The sequence below is a fragment of the Gossypium hirsutum genome, chromosome D02, assembly GCF_007990345.1.
Source record: "Gossypium hirsutum isolate 1008001.06 chromosome D02, Gossypium_hirsutum_v2.1, whole genome shotgun sequence".
NCBI lineage: Eukaryota > Viridiplantae > Streptophyta > Magnoliopsida > Malvales > Malvaceae > Gossypium > Gossypium hirsutum.
The window spans coordinates 1,063,283-1,088,903 of NC_053438.1; the positions used below are offsets into that span (position 1 = coordinate 1,063,283).

Sequence of the window (25,621 nt, forward strand, 5' to 3'; positions counted from 1 at the left end):
AATCGCTGATCTTTCATCTCCAATTATCTTTAATATTTACTCGTAATTAGAGAGTAAAAATTGTAGTTGTCTTTGTACATTCGATCCGCAGTTAGATTGATCATCACTCATATCGCTCGTTCTTTATTGTCATTATTTTAATAACCACGATTAAGACAATTTTATTATTCACATACCATTGCCACAAAATATTTGTTCATTTGGAACTTATCATTTGCAAAAGAAAAAAAAAATACCAATAAGAAATAGTCTTGTTTTATAAAATCAAAGTGGAATTCGGTATCTGAGTTTGACATATTTTTTTAATGAGGTACATTTGTTATTTTTTGTTTCAATGTAGTACTTGTATATGACAAAATTTACACATTTTGGTACCTAAAAGTAACAATATTAATTTTTTAGTGTTTAATTCGGATTTTAGAGTTGATTTGATAAAAATCTATAATTAGGTAATAATATTAGCACTTAACTGTCATCAAATCAATCCTAAAACTCAAATTAAATCACATTGATCTTATTGTATTTCACAAAATTAAACGTAAAATTAAATAAATTCGCAATTAACACTAAATTTATTTTATTAACAAAATCATGAAAAATTGAAACATGTAATAGTATTAATATTTAATTTTCATCAAATCAACCCTAAAACTTAAATTAAATAGTAAAAAGTTAACATTATTACTTTTAAGTACCCAAATATATAAATTTTATCAAATATATGTACTAAATTGAACTAATAAATAACACTGATACCACATTAAAAATAAGTCAAACTCGAGTACCAAATGATTGATTAAGCTTGTAATATTTAATTAATCAAATTGAAAATAGTTTTACTTTTTGACATAGAAACTAAACATATATCCCAAAGTGAAAATATCATACATGCATAAAAAAAGGTAATAAAAAAACCCAATAATTCCCATCAAATTTCAAAAATTTGAATTCACGTCCTTACAACTTTGAGTTCCTAAACAATGCATCGATCTTTGTTTTTTTTTTAATGTATTCTTCCACGGTATATATCAACAAAGATGCGACGACGGGAATGGACCATGTCTTCTTGTTTGAAAGGAAAGCAATCACCATGTGTAAGACAATCACCATATTTCATCACGAACACCGCACAATCAACCGAACTTTACGTTGTAGTACAAAAGAAAAGAAAAATAAGATAACGAGTAAATAAAAGATAAAAAAGCTACAGATATTTTTAGAGATGAATGCTTACTTTTTTTGCTCTGGAATATCATTACGCACTAAAAATGGCCATTCCTCTGCATCAACATAACCCAACTTTGGCAGTAGAAGAGTTGTAAACCATTGTAATATTATGTCTTTTTCGACATTATAAGACCTTACTCGAGAAGATGCTATTGGATCCAACCATGAAATCTTCTTCTCTTTGGTATCCGCATAGAAAAGAACCCAATGTTTTGATAAACTCATTGGTAGAAACATCTACAATCACATATCCAAAAAAGAAAAAAGAAAAACAATTATTGTTAGTAACAATCGACGATTTAAATTACGATTGATTTTTCTTACTGTAATGTAAACAATTACATCCCAAGTATAAGCTAAAAAGGAAAAAAAATAATCAAGAGCTTACTTTATGTACACCCCTTAGCTCATCAACTTTAACCCAAGCTAATACTTCTTGTTCTGTTCTTGGTCCTTCTATCAATTGAGTCTGATGATTGCAAAAATATGATGCTTTATATATATATATATATCGAAATATTGATAGATTTTGGCAAGATAAAAATTCTTACAGCTATTTGTGAGTTAAATGAATAGTGATTGATGTATATATTTGGAAATTTGTCAGATCTCTTCTTAAGCAATTCAAAAAAGTATTAACAACCTGCATCATAACATAAAAAATCAATATCATCGATTTATTTACAATCAGATTCATACTAGATTGCAGACATGATAACATTGAACACAACATGGGAAAAATATATATATAATGCATGACACAAATATATATGATTATGAAAATGATATAAATATACAAATTACCGAATTAATTTATCCTTGATCATTATACATTCGATAATTACTTACCAAATCCTCAATATAGTACTCTTTTCGAGTTTCATCACCTTGGGGCACCATGAGTAGAGGTGCTAATATCTCACCCGGGATTTTAAAACATTTATCTCGTCCAATCCTTTTTCTGTGAGATATAAACATCGTTATATAGCTTAGATTATGATCATCACTTCATATTCTAATATTAACTTATCAAAACTAGCAACATACCCCTTCAACTCATTCTTTTGCCATTTATCTATCAGTTCATTCTCCTTTTTTGTAAACTCCGAGAGTAAATATGCCTTAATATCCTGTAACAACAATAACCAAATAAAATCTTGATGTATGAATAAAACTAAAAGAATGTACGTATATTTACAACCAAATAAATGAAGTATGAACCTGTTCAAACCATGATCCTTGCTCCTTTAATGTTATTTCAACATCAGACTCGGAAGATGAACTCTGAAGTTGATCTGATTGATCATTGTCGGATGATGATTCACCACTTGAAACGTCCTCAACGTTTCTTCCATGATTAAATTCTGTAACAAAAAGCTTTGCTTAATAATTGAAGCCATTCCAATGTTGAAGAAAACCATTATTCAAGTAGTTGATTTAGTTGAAAATACCTGATGACGACTTTTCTTGGTGAATGTCCTGTAAAGAAATAGTTCCCATCTTTTCATTTCAAGTAAAATAGTAACATTTATTCTTTAAATAAAGGAAAAAAAGAGAGTAAAAATCAACATTCAACCTCCTACCATTTTGTTGGAAGCTTTGGATTTGTTTCCACTACTAGTTTCTCCATAACACCCATTTTTGCTACTGTTCTCTGTTTGCAGCTCTTTCAGATTCAGTCCAAGATGAGAAATAAAGAAAAGAAAAGAAAAACCTTGTCAAGAAATTCAACTACAGTTTGATAGCAAATCAAATAAACAAATTAACTAATGTACTTACTTCCTATTGAAATTTCTCCAACAGGTTCATCTGAAAACATTGCGACACCATTTAATTAAAATAAAATGTATTTGTTAAGTTTAGTTCCCATGCAAAGGTGGCCATGCATGACATGCAAAGGTGGTCATGCTCGAAGAAATAGCAGCAAGCAGTGGTGCCATGGTGTGCAGCAACTGAAGCTTGAAGCTGCCAATCCACTTGCTGTTTTTAGTTCCATTTTGATTGTTTTGTAATCTAGTTCATGTTGAACTAAGTAGGTAAATGTTTTGATATTGATTGACTGAAAAGTCAGCAATGCAAGTTGTACAAGCTAATCTTGTAAGTTTCAATGCAAATTAGTGGAGTTAGGTAGTTGATTAGGTGATTACTTGTTTGTTTTACTTGTTGACTGAAATATGTAATGGCTTAATGCCTTGTTGGTGCGTCAATGAAAAATATCAGCTCATTTTTCATTCAATCTTCATCTCTCTTTTCTGTTATTCACTAGCTAGTTTCATTTTCTGTTTTGCTTCTGAGTTTGTTTCTTCACCAAGGCTCGAGGCTTGCTATTCAAGCAAGATACAAAACAGCTTGTTATTGTCTCTTTGTTCCAACAATTGGTATCTAGAGCTTCATTCTTAGTGGACCTGTTGTATTAAACTAAGAAAGCTCAATGTCTTCCTCAAGTTTTTCACCAGCAGCCCCACCAGTCTTCAATGGAGATGGCTTCCACATATGGCTGGTCAAGATGAAGACTTACCTGCAGGCCTTTGATCTGTGGGAAGTTGTTAACACAAATGCTGAGCCAGCACCACTGAGGGCTAATCCTACAGTAGCTCAGATAAGGCAGCATGCTGATGAGAGGACCAAAAGGCATAAAGCCATGTCCTGCATCCAGAACTGTGTATCAGATGTCATCTTCACCAGAATTATGGCCTGTGAGACTCCAAAACAGGCCTGGGATAAGCTTAAGAAGGAGTTTCAAGGCACTGAGAGAACAAGGCAACAACAGCTATTAAATTTGAGAAGGGATTTCGAGAATCTGAAGATGAAGGAAGAAGAAACAATGAAGCAGTATGCAGACAGAATCATAGCAGTGGTTAACAGTATAAGGCTCCTTGGTGAGCACTTTGATGAGGCAAGAATTGTGGAAAAGGTCCTCTCCACTTTGCCTGAGAGATATGAGGCCAAGATATCCTCCTTAGAGGACTCAAGAGACCTTGCTTCCATCTCTTTGACTGAGCTAATCAACACTTTCTATGCTCAGGAACAAAGGAGAGCTAGCAGAGCTGAAGATCACCAGGAAGGTGTATTTAATGCCAAGGCCAGAGAAGCCTCGAGCTTCAATGCTCCAAGAGGCAAAAGGCCTTGGAAAAACAGGCCTAAGCCTGATACTGCAATGAGTAATGACCAGCCCTGCAGACATTGCAAAAGGCCAGGTCATCCAGAAGACAGATGCTGGTTTAGGCCAGATGCAGTATGCCAACACTGCAAAAAGAAGGGCCATGTTGAAAGGGTCTGTAAAAACAGGAGTAAGCCAAGGCAGAATCAATTTCAGCAGTCAAATGTTGAAGCTCGAGTAGCTGAGGACAGTAGTGACCAAGAAGAACAGGTCTTTGCTGTTTCCTGCTTAGCTGCTGAGAAGAAATGCTCAAAAGGCTGGTTGTTGGACAGTGGTTGCACTAACCACATGTCACCAGATGCCTCCTTGTTTAAAACCTTGGACAGAAGTTATAAAACCAAGGTCAAGGTTGGAAATGGTCAGTTTATAAGGGCTGAAGGAAGAGGAGAAGTGCTGATATGTACTCCCACAGGCAACAAGATCATTCCAAATGTGCTGTTGGTGCCAGAGATTGACAGAAACCTTCTCAGCATAGCTCAACTGCTCGAGAAAGGTTATTCTGTGGTGTTCAAGGACAAACAATGCCACATTACTGATCCAAGTGGATCAAGCCTTATGACAGTCACAATGATTGATAAATGCTTTGAGGTTCACTGGGCAAATGACTCAAACTCAGCATACACAGCCTCTGTTGATGACTCCAAACTTTGGCATCAAAGGCTTGGACATGCCAACTTCAGATCAATGGCTCGAATGGCCAAATAGGGCTTGGCAGAGAACTTCACCAGCTCAGTGGAGCATGATGATGTGTGTGAAGTTTGCCAGATGGGGAAACAGGTAAGACTGCCATTTCCTACAAATTCAGCTTGGAGAGCTACTGAAAGACTGCAGCTGGTGCACTCTGATGTATGTGGCCCGATGAGGACTGAATCACTCAGCAAAAACAGGTATTTCATCCTCTTCATTGATGATCTTACAAGGTTTTGCTGGATTTTCTTCTTAAAACACAAGTCTGAGGTAGCTCAAGTGTTTGTGAAGTTTAAAACTGCTGTAGAGACAGAAACAGGTTGCAAGCTGAAATCGATAAGGACAGACAATGGCACTAAGTACACTTCAGCTCAGTTTCAAGCCATTTGCAATGATGCTGGTATCAAACATCAGCTTACAAATGTCTACACACCTCAGCAGAATGGGGTAGCTGAAATAAAGAACAGAAGCCTGATGGATATGGCCAGATGTCTCCTGTTTGAAAAGAAACTGCCCAAGACCATGTGGGCTGAGGCAGTAAACACTGCTGTTTACCTTCAGAACAGGCTTCCTACCAAAGCTCTTGCATCCGAGACACCTTTCGAGGCTTGGTTCAGTTTCAAGCCTTCCTTGGCACATCTGAAGGTGTTTGGTTGCCTGTGTTATGCACAAATACCAGCAGCAAAGAGAGACAAGCTCTCTAAAAGGGCTCAACCAGGTGTTCTAGTAGGCTACAGCTCAGTCAAGAAGGGCTACAGGGTTCTGGATCCCTTGACAAACAAAGTCCAGGTGAGCAGAGATGTCATCTTTGATGAAAAAGCCTGCTGGAATTGGGAGAAAAATGAGCCAGAAGTAGTTTCAGAAGACCTAGTGCCTAATCAAGCTGAACTTGAGCAGCTAAGACCTGAAATGGATGTTGATGATGTGCCTGTGAGAGGCACAAGGCCCCTAGATGATATTTATGAAAGGGCACAGGTTGCAATAGCAGAACCTAGCAGTTTTGAAGAGGCTGAGGCAGATGAAGGCTGGAAACTAGCTATGGTCAATGAAATCAACATGATTGAGAAGAACCAGACATGGGAGCTAGTTGATAAACCTGCTGGAAAGAAGACCATTGGAGTAAAATGGGTCTATCGAGTAAAACAGAATGCAGATGGCAGTCTGAACAAGCTAAAAGCCAGGCTTGTTGTCAAAGGATTTAGCCAAAGGTATGGTCTGGACTACCTGGAGACATTTGCACCAGTAGCCAGGCTTGACACAGTTAGAATGATAGTTGCCTTGGCTGCTCAACATCAGTGGACCATTCATCAGCTTGATGTTAAGTCTGCATTTCTCAATGGTTTCCTGGAAGAAGAGATCTACATCGAGCAGCCTCAAGGATTTGTGATCACTGGCAAAGAACACATGGTGTACAGACTGAAAAAGGCTTTATATGGCCTGAAACAGGCTCCTCGAGCCTGGTATGCTCGAATTGACTCTTACTTGCTCAGTTTGGAATTTGAGAGAAGTCCCAGTGAACCAACACTGTATGTGAAGAAGAACCAAGCTGAAACCCAGCTTATCCTGTCACTCTATGTTGATGATTTATTGGTAACTGGAGGAGATAGAAGAATGCTGGAAGATTTCAAACGAAAAATGATGGAAATGTTTGAAATGTCTGATTTAGGCAGAATGAACTACTTCCTTGGAATGGAAGTGAAGCAAACAGAAAAGGGAATCTTTCTTAGTCAGAGTTCCTTTACTATGAAGATCCTGGATAAGTTCTCTATGAAGAACTGCAAGCCAACAAGCACACCAATGGCTGTTGGAGTGAAGCTTTCGAGGCAAGGGAGTGGTGAACCAATTTGCGAGACTATGTACAAGAGTCTCATTGGTAGTCTGTTGTATTTGACTGCAACAAGACCCGATATCATGTTTGCTGTTAGTGTGCTATCGAGATACATGAATTGCTGCAATGATCAGCACTTTCAAGCAGCTAAAAGAGTGCTAAGATACATCAAAGGCACCATTGATCATGGTGTATTGTTCAAAAGGGCTGAAAACATGAAACTGATAGGCTATGTTGATAGTGACTGGGCTGGATCGAGTGATGACATGAGGAGCACATCCGGATATGCATTTAGTCTTGGCTCAGGCATGTTTTGCTGGAGTTCTAAGAAACAAAGTCAGGTGGCACAATCAACAGCAGAAGCTGAATATGTTGCTGCTGCATCTGCTGTGAATCAAGCCATATGGCTTAGAAAAATCTTGGCTGATTTAAACCAAAACCAAAAGGAGGCAACAGAGATTTATTGTGACAACAAATCTGCTGTTGCAATTGCAAAAAATCCCATTTTTCATGGCAGAACCAAGCACTTCAATATTAAGTTGCATGTTATAAGGGAGATGGAACAAGCTCATGAAATCGAGCTGATTCATTGCAATTCAGAAGTGCAAATTGCAGATATCTTCACAAAGGCACTCAATGTGTCTAAATTTGTTAAATTCAAAAGGGAATTAGGTGTTACTAGCATGGAAACTAAGGAGGAGTGTTAAGTTTAGTTCCCATGCAAAGGTGGCCATGCATGACATGCAAAGGTGGTCATGCTCGAAGAAATAGCAGCAAGCAGTGGTGCCATGGTGTGCAGCAACTGAAGCTTGAAGCTGCCAATCCACTTGCTGTTTTTAGTTCCATTTTGATTGTTTTGTAATCTAGTTCATGTTGAACTAAGTAGGTAAATGTTTTGATATTGATTGATTGAAAAGTCAGCAATGCAAGTTGTACAAGCTAATCTTGTAAGTTTCAATGCAAATTAGTGGAGTTAGGTAGTTGATTAGGTGATTACTTGTTTGTTTTACTTGTTGACTGAAATATGTAATGGCTTAATGCCTTGTTGGTGCGTCAATGAAAAATATCAGCTCATTTTTCATTCAATATTCATCTCTCTTTTCTGTTATTCACTAGCTAGTTTCATTTTCTGTTTTTCTTCTGAGTTTGTTTCTTCACCAAGGCTCGAGGCTTGCTATTCAAGCAAGATACAAAACAGCCTGTTATTGTCTCTTTGTTCCAACAGTATTACAATATGATATTTCAACAGGTTAATTAATTTTAAGTTAAATACTCATATTAACATTCACATTCGAGTTTGAGTAACATAGTAGTTAATAATAATAAGTATAGATTAATTACCATTGCTGTTGGAATCTTTGGCAATATCTTTCTCACAATTCGAAGGTTTGGATTTTTTTCTGACACAAGTGTCTTCATCCAGCTTCCTTTTTCCTTTATCCTATGAAATGAAAATGCATTAAGGTAATTCAGTTTTCAAGGCATATGAAAAAAAAATTCAATGGAGACAGCTTCTAATCATAATTTATGTACAATGCCTACCGTAGTTTGTGTGGGTTCATGATTTTCTCCATCATCTGTGATGGCAAATCAACACTGTTAAGTGATAAGATAATGTAATACTAAATAAAGTGTAGGAAAATATAATTGAAGGATCTGAACAAATTAAGAGTAAAGACTTACTTCCTTTTGGAGATTCCAACCAGTTTTCACTGCATACCAAAGCTTCCATGCTTTCAGGATTCAAGATATTGTAGGCTGGATTATTGATCGTGGCCTTAATATTCGAACATGGTGTGAAAATTGATACCGGAATCGCGAGGAAATCTCGAGCCATCTTTGCAAGTATTGGAAAATTTTGAGATTTATCACACCACCAACCAAGTATGTCAAAGATTTCTCCATCCATGGGAAGTAAAGGTTCATCTAAGTAAAGCTCAAGCTCTGACTTCGATGAGGCCTCGTTTGCAGTTACAAATTTACTGAAGGAGTCCCAAATAGAATTATTTCCAAGCCAATTGATATCATCCAAGACTGAAGCGGATGTAGTTTGATTTTTGGTTTCATTGGCATACTCATTGTAGACATTCGTAAGAAGTTCACGAAACGTGTTCAATTGCACCTTACTATCATGGCCATAAATCAATATATATGAGAACTCCACAACTTTAAATTTTAACCTTGGATCAAGAACAGATGCAACAGCTAATGCCGAATTGCATAATCTCCAATAGTGGTCGAATCTCCTCTTCATCAATGTAACAAATGAAGGATTGCTTTTTTCCAACTGAAGAAATTTCTTGTATATGTCACAAAGCTGTGGAAGGTACAAGCTTACAGTAAGGGATTGAGTTCCTTTGATATCATCAAAGCATCTCAAACAACTCTGTAGAGCTGCTGCATTCTCCCATTGCTCCATTGATGGGTTTAGTTTAAAATTGCCATCAATTTGCTCCAGTTTACAAAAGATTTCTCTTGATCTCAAAGCACTATCAAGTATGCCAAAGTCTGATTCCAGCTTGAGAGAAAGATCATCCCATGATTTCCCATCTTGTAGCTTCACTTGATCTACAGCTTCTTGGAATTTCAATCTTCCATGTTTTGTTTCAGTGACATATTCAATGGACTTCTTTAAATTAAAAAGTAGGTCATCCATTTCACGAAACCCATCCTCAAGAAGAGTGCAATTGATGAACCAATGAGTTGAAGAAAGGGAGACTAGATTACTGAGACAATTTTCTTTTATCTGTTGAACCATACTGTTATCCAAAAAAGAGTTATCCACAGTTATGGAACATACTTTACTGCCTATATTCCACTCCGAAACTAAGCTCTGAATAATTCCACCAACAGCTTTTGTGTCATTGATATGCTCCAAAGTTCTCAAGCCAAGAGTCTTCATCTTTAGTTCCCAACTATCATCAATAAAATGTGCTATCAAACAGCAATATGCAGTCTTTCCACTATTGTTCTTCCACAAACTTACTGTCAGATTGAATTTACTAGCAAGCTTATTAAAATACAGCTGAAGTTTCTCCTTCTCTTCCCTATAGATGCTACGTATGTAAGATGAAATATCTTTCGATTCAAACTCAAACATGGGTTGCATATCTTTCACAAAATTCTTGAAGAATTCTTGATCAGCCATATCCAATGGATATCGATGCTTGATAATCATTTTCACAAAATTCAAGCGACTCCTTTCTTGATTTTGTTCCTTCTGACACACGTTCAAGTGGTTTCTCAAGTGCGTGGTTCCGCTGTTGCTTGACCCTGTAAGCACCTTGGGGCAATGTTTACATTTGGCTACTTGTTCTCCACCTACTAAAAGCCTATCAAAATGCTCCCAAACCGCAGACGTCAACCTTCTCTGTGTGGTTTCTGGAAGTTTCTCCTTATTTGCTTTTACAGTCTTAGGCCTCGAGTTTCGTCGGATTTATCTCCTTCAATCTTACTAACTCTCTCTCCATTGCTTTTGCATCTCTTACCAACTTCTCAAGTTTAAATTTATAGTAAACTACCACCATTTCATCATCTCTACTTCTTTTGAAATCTATTTCACATTCGCCCACTTCTGCCAAACTATTGGCATAAACCACAGTCGGCTCATCCTCCAACTTTACGTTAACTTTCCTGGCATCCCTAGTCAAAAACTCCATTTGGCTTGAGAGAAGTACATGTTTAGCCCGAAATGGTGGAAGTATGTAGCTTACACGGACGGGAAGAGGATCGCCGGAGAAGTTGGGCAGTGTACAGAGAACTGAGTCCTCAAAATAATATTTACTCGGGATGGAGAAATCAATAAGGTGCAATCGCCTGTTTCCCATCAAAGCATCATCGATAACTTTTTTTATGACGCCATCAATACTGTTCCTGCTACGAAGATAATATGGTGCAGGATTCACCGGGAAAGTGAAGTTGGAAGAAGAGGGATGAAGTCCGTAGGCTCGGCGAACCAGAGCCTCCGCAAAGTATTTCACCACTCTGCTTTGTACTCGAAATTGGTAGGGTCTCTCGTCAGCAAGAATCAAGATGAACTGAAGGAACGCATCGGCCCTTTTCAGATTCCCATCTTCAATAGCTTGAGCGCTGTCTAGTAACCATCTCAAGACGGTGTCGGTGTCAACAAAAGAAGAAGCCATGAAACAAGGTCAGATTCAACACAGTTTGCGTAAAGCTGAAGAGAAAATTGGTTGAAATGTAAGTGAAAGCAGCAAGGTATGGTTCATGTTGGTTCTAATAAACATTGGTTTTAATATTTAATATTTAATTATGACCTAAGATTGATTAAAATTTATACCTAGGGGTTATCTTTTTTGCTTAACAAAATTATATTTTATTATACTTAAATAATATTATTAGTAATAATAACACAATAGTTCCATTCTCCATGTAATATAAATATTTTATAAACAAAATTGGTGGCTAAAATATGCCCTATTTATTTTTTAAAAAATATTTGAAAAGGCTTTTTATTTTGACAATGTTTAAAGTTGTCATTCTTTACCAACAAATAAAACTATTATTCTCTAATCACGGAACCTCTAATCGCGCATTGATTGAAGACCAACTCCACCAGAACATTTTAATCTGTCTAAAGCTAAGCGTGATCTGAATTTCTATCGCGGCATGTACATTGTATACATTTATGTTATCCATTAATCATGCATCTGCATTAGGATGAGAATTGTGTTAAAGGAGAAAGTGCGAGCAGTTTAATTATCTGTTATTTCTGGTGGTTCAGCCACATACATATATGATTTTAGCGATTTATTGTTCAGTAGTTAGTCTGCAATTATTCTTTAATCATCCAATATAATAATGGCTTCTTTAATCATCTTTTCCTTGTATAAAGGATTGATTAAAGAACTAAAACTCATTACGGACTCATTCATTCATCACGTTGCTGTTGATTTAACTAAAAACATAATTATTTGTTTCACTACAATCTCAATATTTTTCGAAAATAAAGAGCAATAAGCATTGTTGAGTGTTATTCTCTATCCCATGTTTATTGATGTGAGATATCATAAGTAAGTTTTATGCGTGTTAATTCGTACTCTACTCTAGATTTAGTATGTGTTTGTACTATGGGAATTTGCTTATGTAATGTCGTGCAAATCCACATCATACGGTCTCACGTGTGATCTCATAGAAGAATATAAGTGCTCCTCCCGTGATAATTAAAAAGCAATAAATAAAGTATAATTGCAAATGTTAAGGGAGGTGATCACTACTTGGCTCTAAAATTTAAGAATTAAATGTTAGTTTATCGCAAAGTAAAAGCAACCGAGCGTGATTGATTGATGGAGAAACCCCGGGCGGAATACACTTTCTTCTTTTCCCGTGGCCTCCAGAAATGTGGTGATAGTGCCTCTTTCTTTTTCCCTTCAACTTGGATTTAATTATTAGCCACTATTAACATAATAAATAATAAATTTCATATTTAGAAGAAAAAAAAAGACTAGGCATGGTCTCTCAAAGTCTCAAGTGGGATAACTTTTATGTTTTCTTTTTCTGCAAAAAGATTCTTCCAAAGTTTGCATTTTCATTAAAAAATTAGGTAAATGGATACTTTAATTATGACCTGACATTTATTAAATTTTATACCTACGGCTTATCCTTTTTTGCTTAACAAAATTATATTTTATTATACTTAAATAATATTATTAGTAATAATAGCATAATAGTTCCATCCTCCATGTAATATATAAGCCCTATTTTTTAAAAAAAATTGAAAAGGTTTTTTATTTTCACCATGTTTAAAGCTATCATTCTTTAAAAAAAAATTTGTTTTGTTGTTACCAATTTTATAAAGAATCATGGCCCCAAAAACAACGCATTGATTGAAGACCAAGTCCACAGACCATTTTAATTTATAGATATTTTCCCAATTTATTAAGTGGATCTTTTATAAAATAAAAAATAAAAATGCATATAATTATTTAAAACAGGACAAATTAAAATGTTCATTTTAATCGTTTTGGTAAAAATTAAAAACTAAATCATTAATTTAGATGATATTTATACAATTTAATATAATCATAAAACTTGAATTCATTTTAAGTAATTAATATAAATAATTTGTAGTTGAAATATTTTAAAATTTTAAATATAATTGTAAAATATCGTAGTGACATTGTAAATCCCAATTTTTACTTTTATAATTGATGGTTGAAAGCTTGTGTTTCCTTTCTTTCTTTTATTTCTATTTTTTGGTATTTTTTAATTAAAATACATGAGTAATAAATTAAATAAAAATATTACTTTTGAATATGAAAAATTACTAATCATGTTTTATTCATCTTTTCTCTTTAATTATCTTTGATTCTTAATAGTTAGAGAGAGAAAAAGTGTGATCATCTTTGTATAATTGATTCATAGTTAGGTTGATCATCACTCTGATCGCTCGTTCTTTCTTGTCATTATTTTCATAATCATAATTAAGATAATTTTATTGTTCACAAAATATTTGTTGATTTGGAACTTATCATTTGTAAAAGAAGAGAAAAATGCAAATAAGAAATAATCTTGTTTTATGAAATCAAAGTTTAATATTGGTTTAATATGTACCTGAATTTGACACTTTTTTTTTTGGTTTCAATGTGGTACTTGTAATTGACAATTTATACATTTTGGTACCTAAAAGTAACAATGTTAATTTTTTAATGTTTAATTTAGGTTTTAGAGTTGATTTGATGAAAATATATGATTAGCTAATAATATTAGCACTTAACTGTCATTAAATCAATCCTAAAACTCAAATCAAATCACATCGCTCTTACTCTATTTCATAAAATTAAAAAAATTCGCAATTAACACTAAATTTATTTTATTAACAAAATCATGAAAAATTCAAACATGTAATAGTATTAGTATTTAACATTCATAAAATCAACCCTAAAACCTGATTAAACATTAAAAAATTAATATCATTACTTTTGAGTACCAAAATATATAACTTTTTTTAAATAGAAATACCAAATTGAACTAAAAAATAATACTGATACCACATTAAAAAAATGTCAAACTCGAGTACTAAATAAATTATTAAGCCTATAATAATTAATTAATTAATATGATTTTTTTCCCTTTTTTACATAGAAACTAAACATAGATTCGAGAGTGCAAGCATCATACATGCATAAAAAAAGTAAAGAAGAAATATAACAATTTCTGTCAAATTTCAAAAATTCGAATTCAGACTTTGAGTCTTAAATAAGACATCAATCATTGTTTATTTTTTTTTCTATGTAATCTTCCACAATATATATCAAGAAAGATACAGCGACGAAAATGAATCATATCTTCTTGTTTAAAAAGAAAGCAATCACCATATTTCATCACGAATACTCCACAATCAGCAGAGCTTTACGTTGCAGTATAAAAGAAAAGGACAAATTTGTAAGTTAACAAGTAAAAAAAAGGTTGCAAAGCTGTAGATAAATAATAATACCTACTTTTTTTGCTTTGGGATATTATTACGCACTACAAATGACCATTCATTTGCATCACTATAACCAAGCTTCGGGAGTAAAAAGCTTGTGAACCATTGTAATAATGCTTTAACATGGTTCTCAAAATGGTAAGATGGTATTTGAGAAGATGGATCTGGATCCAATCATGAAAACCTTTTTTCCTTGATATCAACATAGAAAAGAACCCAGTGTGGTGATAAGCACAATGGTAAAAACAATTGCAATCACAAAAAGAAACAACAGAGTATTGCATCTGTATTGTTAGCTTTATACGATTAAGGATTTAAATAACATTTTATATGTTCGGTTTGATTTTTTCTATTGTATCGTAATTGAAAACAAACATGGGCACGTTTTTATTGGTTTAATAAAAAATTTAGCCTTCGAAACATGAATAATGGAAGGAGAAAGAGAAAAACTTAACATTCAAAATGGAGTCGATTGTTTAAGCTTGAGCTAAATTAAAGTGCAAAAAGCTCAACATTATTTCAATTGCGATGAAAAATAAGTATAAATCTAAGGACGAAAATACTATATGTGCATAAAAGGGTTAAATTTAACAAAATTAACAATAAAAAGACATTTAAAAAAAACACATCCATTGAATTTCAGCTCCAAAACAAGTGGCAAATTTGTCTATCTTTTACCATGTAACCTCCCATGGTATATATCAAGAAAGATACGACGTCGGAAATGAATCATATCTTTTTGTGTAAAAGGGAAGAAATCACCATGCATTAGGCAATCACCATATTTCATCACGAATACTCCGCAATCAATCGAGCTTTAGTTGTAGTAAAAGAAATGAAAAAAAAATTGTAAGATAATAAGTAAATAAAATATAGAAAACTTGTAAGTTTTGAAAGATGAAATCTTACTTTTCTTGCTTTGGAATATCAGTACGCACTTCAAATGGCCATTTCTCTGCATCATTATAACCAAATTGTGGCAGTAGATAGAGTGTGAACCACTGGAATATTTTTTCTTTTTCGACACTATTAGACATTATCCGAGATGATGGTATCGGATCTAACCATGAAATCTTCTTCTCTTTGGTATCTACACAGAAAAGAACCCAATGTGCTGATAAACACATTGGTAGAAACAACTACAAAAACAAGAATTACAATTAGATATGATCAACTATTTAAATCCAAATTACATCACAAGTTTGAGCTTACTTTATGGACCCCTCTTAACTTTTCATCTTTAAACCATGCTAATACTTCATCTTCTGATTTGGACCCTTCTATTAAGCAAGTCTGGTAATTGCAAAATATACAAGTTAAATGGTACTCTCTTTATATAATTTCATATAAAAATACCAATAATTTTTGGCAGGATAAAAATTCTTACAGCTATTAGAGAATCAAACGTATAATGTTTGATGTATACATTTGGAAATTTGTCGGATCTCTTCTTAAGCAATTTAAAATAAGTATTAACTACCTGCATAATATTAATAATTAATATCATTAGTATATCTTCAATCAAAATATTAAATTGTAGAACTATTAACTTTGAAGATGAGTAAAACATAACACTAACTATAATTATAAAAATGATAACAATATACGAATTAAAAAATTAATTTATGGCTCAATCACGTAATAAGTAATTACCGAATCATCGATATAGTACTCTATTAGTGTTTCATCACAATGAGGCACCATGAGTAAAGGTGTTAGGTTCTCGCCCATTAATTGAAATTCCTTGTCTCGTCCAATTTTCTTTCTGTGAAAAGTAAATTTTAATTTATAGTTAGATTTTCCGTGAAACATAAACTCTAATATATATAGGTAGATTATAATGATCACTTCTTATTCCGCTATTAACTAATTAAAACTAGCAACATACCGGCTCAACTCACTCCTTTTCCATCTATTTAATCGTTTTTTCTCCTTGTTTGTAAAGCTTGAGACTAAATATGTCCGAACATCCTTATAAGAACAAGAAATTAGAATTCATAATGTAAGAACACTAAAATATGCATAAAAAGTAAAGGAATGTATATAAAAGAAATTGAAATAAAGTATGAACCTCTCTACACCATGACCCTTGCGCCCTCAATGTTGTCTCGTCATCAGACTCGGAAGATGAGCTTTGAAATCGATCCAATTGATTACTGTTGAATGAAGGTTCATCATTTGGAATTTCAATTGCGGCAGCAATGTTTCTTCCATGATTAGTTTCTGTATCAAGAAATTTTGCTTAACAATGGAGTGAGCCATTGCCAAATGTTAAAGGAAACCATTGTTTAAGTAGTTTTGAATTTTTCTCCACTACTAGTTTCTCCATAAGAACTTACTTCCTATTGACGATTCCAAGCTATCTCCATTGCAAACCGAAGCTTCCATGATCTCTGCTTTTTCACCAACAGACTCTGAAGAAGAACATTGTGGCTCCATCCAATTGTCAAAAGATAGACTACCATCTGGCATTTCAACAGTTCAATTGATACCAAGTTTAAGTAGCAAAACAGATAATAATGGCAAGTATGGTTCAAATACCATTTTTGTTGAAATCACTAGCAATGTCTCCATTACTACTAGCTTTTTCACGAGTCCGGTGTTTGAAAACTTTTACAGTAGAAGTGTCATTCTCTTCCATCTTTCTTTTCCTTATATCCTGTGAAATGAAAATGCATTAATGTAATTCAATCTTTTGAAATTCTTAGACATGTTGTAGGAAAAAGAATTCAATGGATATTAATACCATATTTTGCATGGGTTCATGATATTCTCCATTATCTGTGATAGAAAATGAATTCATATAAGTGAAAACTTGATGTAACTCTAACAAGTAGATCCTCTATTGAAGTGTAGGAAAATAGAATGATAAACTCTAGCTAAACAAAAGGGTCTAAACAAAGTCAAAGTTAGACTTACTTTCTTTTGTAGATTCCAACCAATTTTCACTGCACACTAGAGCTTCCATGCTCTCAGGGTCTAAGCTACTGTAGGCTGGATTTATGGTCATAGCACTAATATTCGAACATGGTGAGGAAACTGATACTGGGATTGCGAGGAAATCACGAGCCATCTTTGCAAGTGTAGGGAACCTTTGAGAATTAACACGCCACCAACCAAGTATGTCTGCATCCGAGGGAAGCAAAGTCTCTTCTAAGTAACAGTCAAGCTCTGACTTCTGTGAAGCCACCTCTTTAACATTGCTTGCAGATGCAAATTTACTGAAATAGCTCACAATACAATCTTTTGTGGTCTCTGCCGTTAAAGAATTGGAATCATCCAAGACCGAAGATGATGCACTCAGATTTTTGGCTTCATTAGCATACTCAGAGTAAACATCCATGAGAACTTTACGAAATCTTATCAGCTTCATCATACTTTCAAGATCATAGGTCTCATTACATGAGGATCTAAATTTTAACCTTGGATCAAGAGCAGCTGCAATAGTGAAAGCCACATTACATAAGCTCCAATAGTTGTCAAATTTCCTCTTCATTAATATAACAAACGGATGATTGCTCTTTTTTAGTTGACCAAATTCCTCATACATGTTGCAGAGCTTCGGGAAGTACAAATTTGCAGTAAGGGATTGAGTTCCTTTGATATCGTCAAAACATTTGAAACAACTTTGTAGAGTTACTGCCTTCTCCCATTCCTCCTTTGATAGGTTTAGCATAAAATTGTCATCAATTTTCTCCAGCTTACAAAATATTTCTCTTGATCTCAAGGCACTATCAAGTATGTCAGAGTCTGATTCCAGCTTGAAAGAAAGTTCGTGCCATGATTTCCCACCTTGTAGCTTCACTTGATTTACAGCTTCTTGAAAGTTCAGTTTTCCATGTGTTGTTTCAGTGACATATTCAATGGATTTCCATAACTTTGAAAGTATGCTATCCATCTCACGAAACCCATCCTCAAGAAGTGTGAAACTGATGAACCAACGAGCTGAAGAAAAGGAGCCCTGCTCACTAACACAATTTTCTCTTATCTGATGAACCATACCATCATTCAGAAAAGAGTTATCCACAGTTATCGAACACACTTTCTTACTTATATTCCACTCCGAAACAAAGCTCCGAATAATTCCACCTACGACCTTTGTGTCATATACATGCTCTAATTTCCTCAAGCCAAGAATCTTCATTTTTAGTTCCCAACCATCATCAATAAAATGTGCTATCAAACAACAATATGCAGTCTTTCCATGATTGTTCTTCCACAAACTTACTGTCAAATTTAATTTGCAAGCAAGCTGATCAAAATACAACTGAAGTTTCTCTCTCTCTTCATTATAGATGCGATGTATGTCAGATAACAATTTATCTCTTGATTGAAACTCATACATTGGCTGCAAACCTTTCACAAAATTCTTGAAGACTTCTTGACCAGCCAGATCTAATGGATACTGATGCCTAATAACCATTTTCACAAGATCCAAGTGACTCCTTTCTTGATTAAACGTTGAGCTTCTTTCATTGGTATCAACTGGAAGTATCAACTGGCTTTCTTGATGTTGTTTTTTCTTACCAGGACATACTTTCGAGTGGTTATTCAAGTGTGTGGTTCCACTCTTACTTGACCCTGTAAGCACCTTGGGGCAGTGTTTACATTTGGCTACTTGTTTTCCATCTTCTTCAAACTTATCAAAGTCCATCCAAACCTTTGACCACGACTTTCTCTGTTTGTTTCGTTTTGTTTCCACAATCTGAGAGTCATCATTGAAAATAATCTATGAAAAATGAGAATAATAAATCATGTATATTACTTTATATGATTTCAATATTTTATTCAAAGGGAAAATCTATTTGATACTACATATATATACAATATTTAAGCAGAAAATATGAATACGATGTTGAAAAGATATTCCACCAATATTGTAAAAAAGGTAACTAGATTTACTGTGAAATTAATTTATTAAGCTGCAATCTTGATGTAAGTTTTTCCTTATGGTGTTTCTATGGAACTGATTAGGTTAAAAAAAACTAGATTTCCAGTTTAGACAGACTCTATGACATTAAGAAGGAAGAATAAATAATGACCTTTTTATAAGGCCCTTCTAGTGTGTTAAAAGGAGCTGCAACAACCTTTGATGAAGAATGTATAGAAATTAGGAACCACCCCTTCTTAGAGCAAATGTTATTATCATATTAGAACCATAAATGCTAACCCATAATTAATTCAGTGTTGAAATAGTATAAGGATATATAAGGTAATGTAATTACCTGCTCAATATGCGCATTTATTTCTATTGCATGAATGTCCCTTGCTTCTTCACCTATTTTCAAATGCATTGCTGTGTTTGAAGATGTAGGAGTGCTTGAAATGGCTTCTTCTTGGAACTTAATTTCGGGGCCTTGAACTTTTACTGTTACAAACATTGTCTTCGTATGTTTCAAGTCATCGAAGATACGAAGAGCTAAAGAATTTGATATTTCACTCTCAGTTGGAGGCCAATAAAATTCTACGATATAAACTTCATCACTTGTGTGACGATTTTGTAAACATATGGCAACAGCAACATCTATGTTAAAATTCTCTAACATGAAATTTCTTAAGTCTTCTACCTTAGTAACTACCTTTGTAATAGATGGTTCAAAATGGTAGCCGTCCCTTGATTCAAATGCTTTCTCAATAATGGGGCCACTAATCAAGCATTCAGAAAGAAGCATAAAATCATAATATTTCCTATTTTTCACATAACAATAATTACTTTGAATAGAAAAAGCATGTTTCTTGTTTGGATCCGAGATAGTTTCATTCATATTGTTAACCTTAGCAGCCCATGTTAAAGCCAATGAAAGCTTGTATTTACAACATAAATCTTTTGATATGTCATGTATCTCGGCAAGTGCAGCTAATTGATTCAATATCAAACCCTGTAAAATTATTAAATAAGAAACAATTATCACAAATAAAATTTGAAATAACACTCTAAATGAAAAGAATTTTGACATTGTACTTTTAATTTGATAAAGATAATTAAAATTGAAAGGTGACATTTTTCAGTCATTTATTCATAAATTTAAACAAATTAAAAACATAATGTCACAATTATACTTATTCAAATAAAATTGATTTTCTGTTACATAGATAGGTATTCATAAGTTAAAGTTGGATTGAACCCAAAAAAATTGAAAACTCATCTGAATCAAGTCTAGGCTACCTAAAATGGTTAATTTTACTATTTTAAAAATTAAAATATTTCAAATATGAGTTTATTTTTATTTTTATAATTAAATTCAAATAAAAGTTATATTTTTTATTGTAAAAAAATGATTCAAGCCGACTGGCCCAAATGCATTTAAACATGTACAAAGATGGACTATTTGCTTAGCCTTGGATAACGTGAATCTTAATAAGGATTAAATAATTTGAATTAAAACTTTTAATAATAAAGCTAATATTTTTTATTAAAATGTAATTATTTTTGGTATACTAAAATATAGTAGTTGAGAGTTGGCTTAAACTTGACTATTAATATCATCAATAATTTATTTCACAATTTATCAATAATGAACAATAAATATTTTGTATGAAAAAAAAAAGAAAAAAAGAGCTAAATGTTAAAGTAATACCTCTTGAAAAGGTTGAAGAGGTTGAAGAGGCGGAGGATTTGGATTGAAGCCTACAAAGATATTCCATTCAATGAAAATGCTATAATTAGTCAAATAAAAAAAACATAAAAATGTAACGATAAAAATTTAAATTAGTTAAGTCTATTACTATTTTTTTGGGTTATTTTCATCATGTGGTATATTAAGATTATGTCACATAACGAAAAATTGATATTTTCATTTAAAAACCATAAAAAATAAAATCATAAAACAACTATGAAAATTATAAACATGCAAAAAAAAATTGTATAAAATTACAAAAAAATTATTCAACAAATAATCGAAAATTTTTAAAAAATAAAAATTATATCAAGTATTTTAAATATATATAAAAATCTACAATTTTATATACAACCTTAGTTGTCACTTGACTTCTCAACTTATTTTCCGACCTTAGTTTGTCTTATATTTTTAAAAATTTTTAATAATTTTATACTTTTTTTATAATATTTTGTATTTTTTTAATTTATTAAAAATTATTATTTTCTATATTTTAAAATATTTTTCATATTTTTTACAATATTTTCTTTTTGTAATTTATATAATTTTTAATTTTTTTAATTTTAATATTTTTCAAGTTTTTAATTTTATTTTTATTTATAATAATTTTATCATTTTTGTGCACTTTTCCATATTTTCAATAATTTTTTGTAATTTTTAAAATGTTTTTGTATATTTTTATAATGATTATAATTTTTATTATTTTTAATAAAAAATTAGTTTTCACCATGTGTCACAATCCTTTCATGTCATGTGATGAAAATAACACAAAAAGGTAACCATTACCATTTAACAATTGACCTTAATAATTCTTCAATTGATTGAAATTTTAACATTTAAAAGCTCAATTGAATGAAAAAAAAAAGCATAGAAAGTTAAAATAATTTATTTTAACTCATTTAATTTTAGTAATTTTAAAATGTTTTTTTTTAATATGGATGTATCATATGGTTGGCTATTAATATAGAAATTTATAAGTTTTCAATGCATCAAAAAAATTGATATATAATTTAAGATTATTTAAATTGGATCAAATTAAAAACAGATTGATGGAATCAATAAATTGATAATTTAAGATTATCCAATTGTAAAATTATTATATAATTTAAAAAGAAAAAGAAAAGAAGGGGAAAAAAAATACCTTGTCCAAACTTATGGTTGGTGGAATTGGAATTGTAGTGTACATCTTCAACTTTGGGTTTCCATGCCGATAAGAAAAACATTGGACATCCCTCGTAACCTAAAATCAAACACTCCTCTTCCTCCCCCATTATTTCTAAGAAACTTTCATCCTCAACGCGAAGATTATCTTTCCTGTGGCTTAATGGAATTCGACTAAAGCCAGCCATTGAAAAGAGATGTTGCCATTCTGTCAAAGTTGGGTGCCGCCCAATTATATTATTACCTTCCCCTGCCTCTATGTTGCACTCCCACTCATACTTCCCATTAAGATAAAGGTCCAACTCCACCCAGTAATCAAGGGTCTTCAAGGAATACTGAAATGAATCCTTGAAACATGTCAAGAAATTGGAGTGGCTATGATTAGAATAAAAGTCTAGCATGATTACAATCGTCGGATTTATCTCCTTCAATCTTACTAACTCTCTCTCCATTGCTTTTGCATCTCTTACCAACTTATCAAGTTTAAATTTATAGTAAACCACCACCATTTCATCATCTTTTCTTCTTTTGAAATCTATTTCACATTCATCCACTTCTGCCAAACTATTGCCATAAACTTTCAACTCATCCTCCAACTTTACATCAACTTCCTCGGCATCCTTAGTCAAAAACTCCATTTGGCGTGAGAACTCTACATATTCTTTCAGAAATGGTGGAAGTATGTAACTTACACGGACGGGTAGAGGATAGCCGAAGAAGTTCGGTAGTGTACGAAGAACTGAACCCTCAAAACCGTAATACTGGATGGAGAAATCAATGAGGTGCAATCGCCTGTTTCCCAGCAAAGCATCATAGATAACTTCTTTTATGACGCCATTAATATGGTAGCTGTTATAATGATAATATAGTGCAGGATCCACCGGGAAACTGAAGTAGGAAGAAGCGGGATGCAGTCCGTAGGCTCGGCGAACCAGAGCGTCCGCAAAGTATTTCACCACTTTGCTTTGATATGAGTAGGGTCTCTCATCAGCAAGAATCAAGATGTTGTGAAGGAACGCATCGGCTCTTTTCAGGTCCCCATCTTCAATAGCTTTAGCGCAGGATAGTAACAAATTCAAGGCGGTGGAAGCCATGAAAGAAGGTGAGATTCAACAGAGTTTGGGTAAAGCAGAAGAGAAATATGGTAGAAAAGAAAGTGAAAGCAGCAAGATGATCACTCAGGAAAAGCAAAAGCAGTAGGAAAAGCGACGCGGAATACTCAATGTTTCTATTTTGACTTTTCTATTTGCTTCCTACAAATTACCTGCCTGCAAATTAAATAATATCTCTCTTTTTTTTTTGTCTACATTAATACTAGAATTTCACAAATTTGATCCCTGATTTTGTATTCTAAAATGGTGTGATGTTATTATCTAATTTTTATAGAAATATATATATTTAAAGGTAAATTTACTAATTAATGAAGAGAATCATATAATTTAGAGAAAAAGTAACAAATACTCATCGTAGATAGTGAAGGACAAGCTCAAACAACACAACAAAGACTTTAGCCTCAGTATCATGACCCGACCCGTTGACAATTGGCTTTATCACAATTCAAGCACGATATATATAGAGTGATTACAAGTATTTAATGCGATAAGGAAATCAACCATGGATGATCCAAAGCGGTGGGTAAAAATCGAAAAAAGATTAGAGCATTTATTAAACTAGAGAGGACAATAATAAAACCATCCATAAAATCACATGTAAAACTAAGGTTACTTGTATAAACAAGACTAAAAAAAGTGTTACAAGAACATATAAAAATTCCTAAAATGGAAAAAAAATATTTTTTAAGTGATAACATAATACAGTATCATATTATCATGTCATCACATGACCTAAAACTAAAAAAGATTTATCAAATTGTAAAACTAAAGTAAACCAAAAAAATTAAGGACTAAATTAAAAAAAATCAAAGATTAAAAGTTAGTTTATCCCAAAGTAAAAGCAATCGCGAGTCATTGATTGATGGAGAAAGTCCACGCGGAATACACTGTTTCAACTTTGAAGTTTCTCTTTTCCTGTGGTTCCTGGAAATAATGTGATACAGCAAATTTTGGTTTCCACTTGGATTTAATTATTTTTATTTATTCTAAAATAATATTTTAAAAACAAAAAGTTAAATAATAGCCATGATAGTTTTTTTTAAATTTATGATGCGATCTCGGCCGCATCATGTTTTGAAACAATTCGACTATATCGGAATTGGCCTAAACTCGAGGGGCCTGTAACACTCCTAACCCTTATCCATCGCCAAAATAGGGTTATAGAGCATTACCGGAGTTTACAAATTAATACACAGACATTTTATTTCATCAAGTATTCATATTTATAACCAATCAAAATCAAAACATTAATGAGCTAACGTTGGCCAATTTAACTTATACATGCCATTATAATCAGAATCGAATCATCCAATAATAAAACACATATTTATATAATATTCATTACCAAATAACATTCGCTTTAATTAAAATTATACAGAATATAGTTCATACGAACTTACCGAGCTAAATTACAGTAATACCAAAATTTAGGGACATGTTGGTAATTTTCTATTTTTCTCGACTTTCTACCCAATCTTGATCTAAATTAATATTTCATTCAATTTATTAATTTAAATAATAAAAAAAATTCATTTCGTGCAATTTGGTCACTTTTTGACTTTTTACAAATTTACCTTTAAAGTTTCACATTTATTCAATTTAGTCCCTGAACATAAAACATGTAAATTAGCTATTTTTAAAATAATTTCATATTATTTGAATATTCACATATATTTTTCCTCCTCCTCAACTCCATTCCACATCCTTGGTATATACATAATACCTCTATTTACTTGTTTACTCATAACAAGCTGTCCACTTGAGTCATAGTCACTAATTAATTATATCTTAAGCTACAGAACTCCGAATTGAGATCCGTTCATTTTTTTCTGAAACTAGACTCACATATCTTCTTATCATAAAGTTTTCAGAATTTTTGGTTTAGCCAATAAGTACAGTTTATTCTTTAAAGTCATCCATGTTCTACTGTATTACAGTTTCGACCCTTCTTCACTAAAAATTAATTATCTCCTCGTACGGGATTCGGATGATGTTACCGTTTATTTCTATTGAAACTCATTAAAGATTTAAAAATATAAATTTAGGCCCCTAATTATTTTTAGCCAATTTTTGATGATTTTCCAAAGTCAGAACAGGGGAATCTGAAATCATTCTGACCTTGTCTCACAAAATTTATTATATCTCATGATTTACAATTCCATTACTTACACCATTTCTTCTATGGGAAACTAGACTCAATAAGATTTAATTCCATATTTTGTTCATCCTCTAATTCGATTTCCACGATTTATGGTGATTTTTCAAATTTAACCGACTACTACTGTCTAAAATTGTTTTAGTGCAAGATGTTGATAATCAAATTTATAATACCCTCCTTTCCTTTCTCTACAATATTTCCTATCACTTCCTCTTGTTTCCCTT

The 25,621-nt window shown here is 32.8% G+C and overlaps 3 protein-coding genes across 8 annotated transcripts; all 3 read right to left on the reverse strand.

The window, feature by feature from the left end:
- Window positions 1-792: 792 nt before the first annotated feature.
- On the reverse strand, window positions 793-10,326 carry LOC107902751 (zinc finger BED domain-containing protein RICESLEEPER 1). Of its 5 annotated transcripts, none has more exons than XM_041087961.1 (12): window positions 8,586-10,326; window positions 8,445-8,479; window positions 8,244-8,343; window positions 3,007-3,036; window positions 2,811-2,881; window positions 2,679-2,706; window positions 2,449-2,591; window positions 2,275-2,357; window positions 2,077-2,188; window positions 1,616-1,696; window positions 1,235-1,464; window positions 793-1,142 (listed from the first exon to the last, which is right to left on the reverse strand). In XM_041087961.1, the coding sequence occupies exons 1-12, from the start codon at window positions 10,078-10,080 to the stop codon at window positions 1,004-1,006; spliced, it is 2,547 nt and encodes an 848-aa protein (XP_040943895.1). In that variant the 5' UTR covers window positions 10,081-10,326; the 3' UTR covers window positions 793-1,003. The 5 variants fall into 5 exon arrangements, 4 of the variants coding, with proteins under 4 accessions (XP_040943895.1, XP_040943893.1, XP_040943894.1 ...); XM_041087959.1 differs by having other exon boundaries at window positions 2,679-2,727; XM_041087960.1 differs by having other exon boundaries at window positions 2,811-2,893.
- On the reverse strand, window positions 10,316-11,044 carry LOC107960579 (DELLA protein GAI-like). Its single transcript, XM_016896908.1, has one exon. It carries the CDS (start codon window positions 11,042-11,044, stop codon window positions 10,316-10,318), a length of 729 nt encoding a protein of 242 aa, XP_016752397.1.
- A 3,733-nt stretch (window positions 11,045-14,777) lies between these two features.
- Window positions 14,778-23,535, reverse strand: LOC107902745 (uncharacterized). Of its 2 annotated transcripts, XM_016828870.2 has the most exons (14): window positions 22,108-23,529; window positions 20,928-20,977; window positions 19,575-20,228; window positions 17,269-19,054; window positions 17,096-17,130; window positions 16,891-17,008; window positions 16,689-16,814; window positions 16,421-16,572; window positions 16,238-16,320; window positions 16,003-16,114; window positions 15,737-15,829; window positions 15,562-15,642; window positions 15,259-15,488; window positions 14,778-15,164 (listed from the first exon to the last, which is right to left on the reverse strand). In XM_016828870.2, exons 1-14 carry the CDS (start codon window positions 23,219-23,221, stop codon window positions 15,017-15,019), a joined length of 4,782 nt encoding a protein of 1,593 aa, XP_016684359.2. In that variant the 5' UTR covers window positions 23,222-23,529; the 3' UTR covers window positions 14,778-15,016. The 2 variants fall into 2 exon arrangements, with proteins under 2 accessions (XP_016684359.2, XP_040943890.1); XM_041087956.1 differs by lacking the exons at window positions 14,778-15,164; window positions 15,259-15,488; window positions 15,562-15,642; window positions 15,737-15,829; window positions 16,003-16,114 and having other exon boundaries at window positions 16,421-16,505; window positions 22,108-23,535.
- Window positions 23,536-25,621: the final 2,086 nt, after the last annotated feature.